At 43.0% G+C, this 6,079-nt stretch overlaps 1 protein-coding gene and 1 long non-coding RNA gene across 2 annotated transcripts in view; one reads left to right on the top strand and one right to left on the bottom strand.

Annotated features, from left to right (window-relative positions):
- The window catches only part of LOC109974145 (uncharacterized), a 23,245-nt gene extending 22,191 nt beyond the window's left edge, over nt 1–1,054 (top strand). Inside the window, exon 3 of the long non-coding RNA XR_002276931.1 lies at nt 1,005–1,054. This is a non-coding gene — a long non-coding RNA (uncharacterized LOC109974145). The remainder of the gene's footprint in view (nt 1–1,004) is intronic.
- pax5 (paired box 5) overlaps nt 1–6,079 on the bottom strand; it is a 50,024-nt gene that overhangs the window by 32,823 nt on the left and 11,122 nt on the right. Inside the window, exons 2-4 of the mRNA XM_020624182.1 lie at nt 2,735–2,900; nt 691–896; nt 1–2 (exon numbers count right to left, since the gene is read on the bottom strand). The exon at nt 1–2 is cut by the window's left edge and continues 64 nt beyond it. Of these exons, the coding sequence (XP_020479838.1) occupies nt 1–2; nt 691–896; nt 2,735–2,900 (374 nt within the window). The remainder of the gene's footprint in view (nt 3–690; nt 897–2,734; nt 2,901–6,079) is intronic.

Genomic DNA, 6,079 nt, shown 5'->3' with positions numbered 1-6,079 from the left:
TCCTGCAGGAGGAGAGAGGATATATTAGTGTGTGTGAAGCGGTTGTTTGTGTGTGTGTATGAAAGAGAGCATACAGATTCTGAGTGACAGAAAGAACATGACCATCGTGGGAGCAAAACGGTGTGTGTGCATCCGTGCATGTGTGCGTGTGTGTGTGTGTGTGTGTGTGTGTGAAGTGGCTGAGGCTGGCTGACATGGCAGAGGGGCCTCACACTTCCTGCTTGGCTGCTCATGCAAGTATTTTCTTCCTCTATCCTTTCCTTTCTTTTCCCTTCCTTCCCTTTTCCTCTCCTCTCTCATCTTCTCCATTCCTGTCCTTCCTTTCCCTTTCTCTCCTTTCCTTTTGTGTCTATTTTTTCCTCGCCCCTGCACACCTTCCTTCCCTTTTGTCTGCCTCTTTTGCTCACTCCTTCTCTCTCTTATTTCGCTATTCCTCCCTCTCTCCCTGCCTCTATGCTCAGGGGAAAGGGTTGTCATTGTACCATCGTGTTGAACCACTGAGCTGCAGCCACTTCATACATATGGAGACTAGGGCCTCTTTGCTATTCTCTTTTCCACTCTTGGAGACACACACACACACACAAAACAGTATAACACAGTATTATATTACTCTGTGCTGTACATACACACTATACCTGTTGCTAAAAGCTGATACCCAAACAGATGCACACTTAGATGGATGACGCAGACTGTAGTACCTGTTGATGGAGCTGACACTGGGGACGCTGTCGTTGTCACACACTCTCTCGGCCAGGAGCCTGTCCCGGATCTCCCAGGCAAACATGGTGGGGTTTTGGCGTTTGTAGTCTGCGATCTTGTCGACCACTTTGGGTGTAGCAACCTTTGGTTTGGATCCCCCAATCACCCCGGGGCGGATGCTGCCCGTTTCATAGTACCTGCCAATCAGTGCATAGAAAAATGCTTGTGTTAATCATCATTTTTAGTTTTGTTTCTCTGTTGCTTGTTTGACTGATTTTGTATGTTTTATGCTGCTGTTTGTTCAGGTCTCCCTCACGAAAGAGGTCTATGGTCTCACCCGGAGTCACCCACTTAAAAGGAAAAGGTGAAATAAAGCCCTCGTTACTTGTTAGTTGTCAGACGTTACTGTAGATAATTGCATCAGCTAAATGACTACAGGTGTAATGTAACTCAAACACCTGTCTAAAAATATTTTAAATGCCTGACTCAACCTGTGAATAGCTGCTGTTTTCACGTTGTGACACAGAGGTGATAATAGGATGGCACTGATACATACACACTAATGCAAATATGCACACACTCATCGATGCAAGCGTTTGGTGTCCACCATGGCTATTTCATGAATGTATTTGCATGTAGAAAGGGCATGGGGGCAGGGGGTGGGAGGACAGCAAATGTGCTACACAGCTTGCAGAAAAGGGGGGACGCTGTGTGTGGATGCAAGCTGTCAGTCAGTCTTAAACCGTCTCTCGCTCTCTGTCTGTCTGTCTGTCTCCACCGCTGTACGGTAGAGTAATCCCTTCCTTGAAGATGTGTGTTCCTTTAAATGTGCATTTCCCTGTCTTTCCTTTTGTGTGTGTGCGTGTGTTGCGCATATGTGGGAGTGTTGCCCGTTTTTACTACTCACAGCTGGAGTATAAACGCAGCTAAAGGAAAAACAATCTATTTTCAAATGGAAACTATTTAAATTATTCACAGCTGAATCATTGCCGAATAAATGAGCGTGGTTATTGATAGCCACAAAAAAAAACACACACACACACACGTACATACACACACGCTCATGGTGGTAGAGTTGGTGTTTTTGTTCTGCTGGCACCAGAGAGACAGAGAGGAGAGGATAAAACAATCCTCCCTCCCTTCCTCCCTCCTCCCATCCCTCGATCCCCTCTCCTCCCCCCTCACGGTAACGCTTCAGTGAGTTGAACGGCCAGGACAGAGGAGAGAGAGAAAGAGATAGAAAGAGAAAGACAGAAAAAGAGAGAGAAAGAGAGGCAAGGGAGAACAATGAGCAACACATTTTTTGATATAGCTGAGGGTCGCTGTGGCTAATCCTTCCCCTCTATCCCCACAAATGGTCTCTCTGTCTCTCATTTTCCTGCACTTTTCTTCCTTAACACGTATTTTCCCTTTTGATTGTGTTCCTTGTTCTTGTCTTTCTCCACATTCTCCATCTCCCTCTTTTTTTTTGAGTGCAGAAATATGGTGCCACTTTCATTTTGATGCTAATTACAAAAAAGTGATGAATCTTTTCCCTTTTGTCCCCCTTTCTTCTGTGGGGGACGGAATGAGCAGGGATTTACTCTTGAATTTAGCTTTGAAAAGCCAGAGGGAGAGGGAGACTGAGAGGCGAGTAGAGACAGGGAAATATCGAGAGGTGTCGGATGAGAAATACATGATACAGGGAGGGTGAAAAGGCAAAGAAAAAGCAGAGTAAGAGAAATAAGGGGAAAGGGAAAGCGAAGGCCAGCTACTGAAAGTGCAGTTTGTGCATGTTGAAGAAATGGCAGGACTGATACTAAATGAGTAAGTGTGACCTCAGACTGACAACCAGAATGAACCGGTGTTTGGTGCGGACATTGTTAATCCGTGCTACACTGCACTTCAAAGATTTCCATTTTATGTGAAGGATGGTGTCAAACCTTAGCCAGCTGTCACATCGTCTCACACTCAGCTGGACACTGCTTTGTGTAAAAAGAGTCCAGCTGTAACAGGACCGTCACCATGTGATAGTAGGTGCTCGTGTGCCTTTTACCTGCCCAGTATCTTGCTGACACATCCGTGGCTGACTCGTAACTGGCGTGAGATGTCACAGGGCCGAACCCCTTGATGGGCGAGTTCTACTATTCGCTGTCTCACTACATCTGGGAGGGGCCTGCCATTTACAAACACACCTCCAAGCTGGTTTACTCCGCCATGTCCTAGAAGAGAGAGACAGAGACAGTGTTTGAAATGAATCAGAGAGAAAGTCAAGGATGAGTGAGAGAGAAGAAATGTGATGGCTGCCTAGTGAGAAATATAAATAAGTTTACAGGCTATGAAATCAGAGAAAGCTGTGCAAAGGGAGGCTGATGAGGGACATGATGAGACAAGAATTTTTAACTAATACTAAACTGTTGGGGCATTAAAAAATACCAAGTGATCAACTTGCTAAGTCAGTGATAAGGACTTCTTAATTTACTCCAAGACCTGATCTTTCTTCTAATTAGATTTTTGGATAGATATGACAGAATGCTGGACAGGTGTGAGAAGGTCAAAGATCTTGCACAGGGGTGACTGATGCTTTTGCAATACAATCATCATGACTCCTCTGTCAACCTCGAATTATCTCTATCAGCCGGACCGAAACATATTCAGGCTGCTGAGACAGTCACTGCGTCATACATAAATATCGGGAGGTACTTTATTCCAGATGCTACGCTCTAGTCTTAAGCTAAGCATTCATATTCTACCAGTTCTGCTAAATGCACCTCTTCTCTTCTTCTTCTTCTTCTTCTTCTTATTCTTCTCTTTTTCTTCTGTTTAAAAGTTTGTAAAAGAAGTGCTTTTATTTACTTACTGATTTTTCTTTGCACTTACATTTAGTGTTTATGAAGTCGAGTTAAGAAATGATTCATTTCAGCAGAGCCACACTTTCTGTACTATGATCCTACAGTTGTTTGCTCCTGGCCAGAATCAGTTTACAATCTCACACACATCCGATTTCTCTGCTGCCACTGATTTAGCCTGCTCAGTATAATAGTACCAGTTGGACTATTCCACACTGCAAACTTTGCCTCTATTCACCCAGGGCAGAGTTTGCTAAGGCCCCAAGTAAATGAAGGGATTTCAGTTAATTATTGATTAAGGCCTGGCCCTGGCCCCTTACTGAAAGATACCGCTAATATTCCCCCTGAGGGTCTGAGGGGATGAAAGCAGAAGAGAGAACAAATGAAAAAGCGGCACACAAGAACCCAACAGAACAGTGGACAAGCTGAAACTATTATAGAGACAATACCTCTATAAGACAGTGTGTAGCAGTCATAATTCTGGCACACAGTTTTTATCCACTAGTCCTGTACTACTAGTGTAACCACAAAACACAGGAAGTCAAAACAGTTTAATTCACCTGACAAAACTGTATTGATGACAGAGAAACCAGGGTATAGATGATTAATAATTTAGGCTGTGTGGGTAATGACTGCATCCATCTAATTTCTATATCAGTACTTCTGTCCTGGAGTTCATCCCAGTATGCACTAGGTGGGTCTGTGACAGGAGAAGCACAGCGTAAGGCCACGGTCAGACCATGGGCTCTTCTTGCTTTGAGGTGACAGTACTAACCACTGTATCAACCAGTAGAAAGACAGCGTGAGAGGGACAAACAGTGAGAAGAAGAGAAGGACTATTTGGGCAATACTCTCTCTCCTGCTACCCATTAGTAGCTGTATATACTGTATTTGTGTATATATCTCACCACAGGCAGGGTATAAATCAACCAGAATTTCTCCACCACATAATCCACTGGCTTTTGTATTACCATAGTGATTACGTCTTTAGGGGAAACACACACACATGTACACACACACACTAATCCTAGCTGTGGGGGTAATAGATTTTAAACACATTACCCCAGCAGGGATACCCCCTCACACACAAAGCTGTCCCCTGAACCTGTCCCCCTGTCCTCTTCTGTTTACCACCAGCGCAAAATAAAGAAACACAAACACTCCTCCGGGCCCAAATATAAACAGGTCCGTGCATGGAGAACGAAGACAGAAATGTGAAGTCTAGAGTCTCATTTTATGAAATCAAACAAAGCTATTCTCAAATGGCTGATGTGCACGGTCACCCTCTTCCTTACTATGTTACTTTTTCAGATAGAAGAAGCCTCATTATGCAGAGGTCTGCTGCAAACAGCACAATTTGAAACGCAATCGCTCTTTACAAACGGCAGCAATATATAGACAGTAATTTCCATTTATGCAGTGCCAGTGGGACTCGAAGACTCAAAGACTCAATGGTGTGAAATGTAACAAACAGTATGAACTTTAAAGACAGTGTCACATCAGCTGTGTCAAAAGCATTTACCTTCATTACCTGTTTGACTAAAGGATCAATCCGCTAAATTTAAGAAACAGTGCTTTAGCATTTCACTGACTTTACACATCAACCACAGTTTATCCAACATGGGGAGCACCACTCAGCTTGTAAAAAATAAAAACAGTGCCATGGTATATGCCGTAACTCTTCTGGAGGGAGCTTTCTAGCATCTGAGAAAATGACACGACTGATGTCATCAGAGTAATCTTAGCTTGGTTGGTCACTACAGATTTATAAAGCTTGGAGGGTATAATGCAGATGTTGCTGAGATGCATCATGGGAAGGGATCTAGCTCTTGTGGAACTTAACATAATAGTTAGGATACATTTGATTATTCTAGCCCTTTGACGATAACTAATCTTTTCTTTTTTACCTGTCACTTGCAAGTCTTCCTACCTTGTGAACCTGAAATATTAAAGTCACTGGAGTGTGGTAGTGTAGCACTGACCAACAGGGAAACATTTCAAAATGAGGTAACACATGTTTTTTGAAGTAACACAGAATGTGTAAATATTCTTTAATGACGTTAGTATGTTTGTTGGGCAGCAATGCAAATAAAATAACATGCACAGTTGTCACTCTATGAAAAAAACAATTCACTGGAAACTGAGTACTTGTTTCAGTTTGGTTTCAATTCTTTGGGTTGTGTGGTATCAGTGAGACAATGCTCTTCAGAGGCATATGAATTCAATGTGGGTCATCTCTAAATACATAACATGTCATTTAGAGTCACTTTTAGGGCTCCCTGTATTGTTGTTTTGTAAGAGTGTATGTCCAGGAAGTAGCTTTTGTCCCTTGTCTGCTGTTTGAAATAACTGAAATCAGAATGTATGATTCACTCTCTATGACAATTCACTGGTTTCCTGTGAGTCTTCTGATAGTATTTTATATGAATAGGTACAGCGAAGAGTCAGGGCAAGTCAAATAAACTTAGTCATAGCCCAGAATCACAAATTTGCCTCAGAGTGCCTTATAATTTCTACAGCACCCTCTGTCCCTAGACCCTTGATTCACTGCT

The sequence above is a fragment of the Monopterus albus genome, unplaced genomic scaffold (genome assembly GCF_001952655.1).
Source record: "Monopterus albus unplaced genomic scaffold, M_albus_1.0 scaffold322.1, whole genome shotgun sequence".
NCBI classification, from domain to species: Eukaryota; Metazoa; Chordata; class Actinopteri; order Synbranchiformes; family Synbranchidae; genus Monopterus; species Monopterus albus.
The sequence above is the reverse complement of the archived record's forward strand: the minus strand, read 5'-3'. Positions and strand labels throughout refer to the sequence as shown.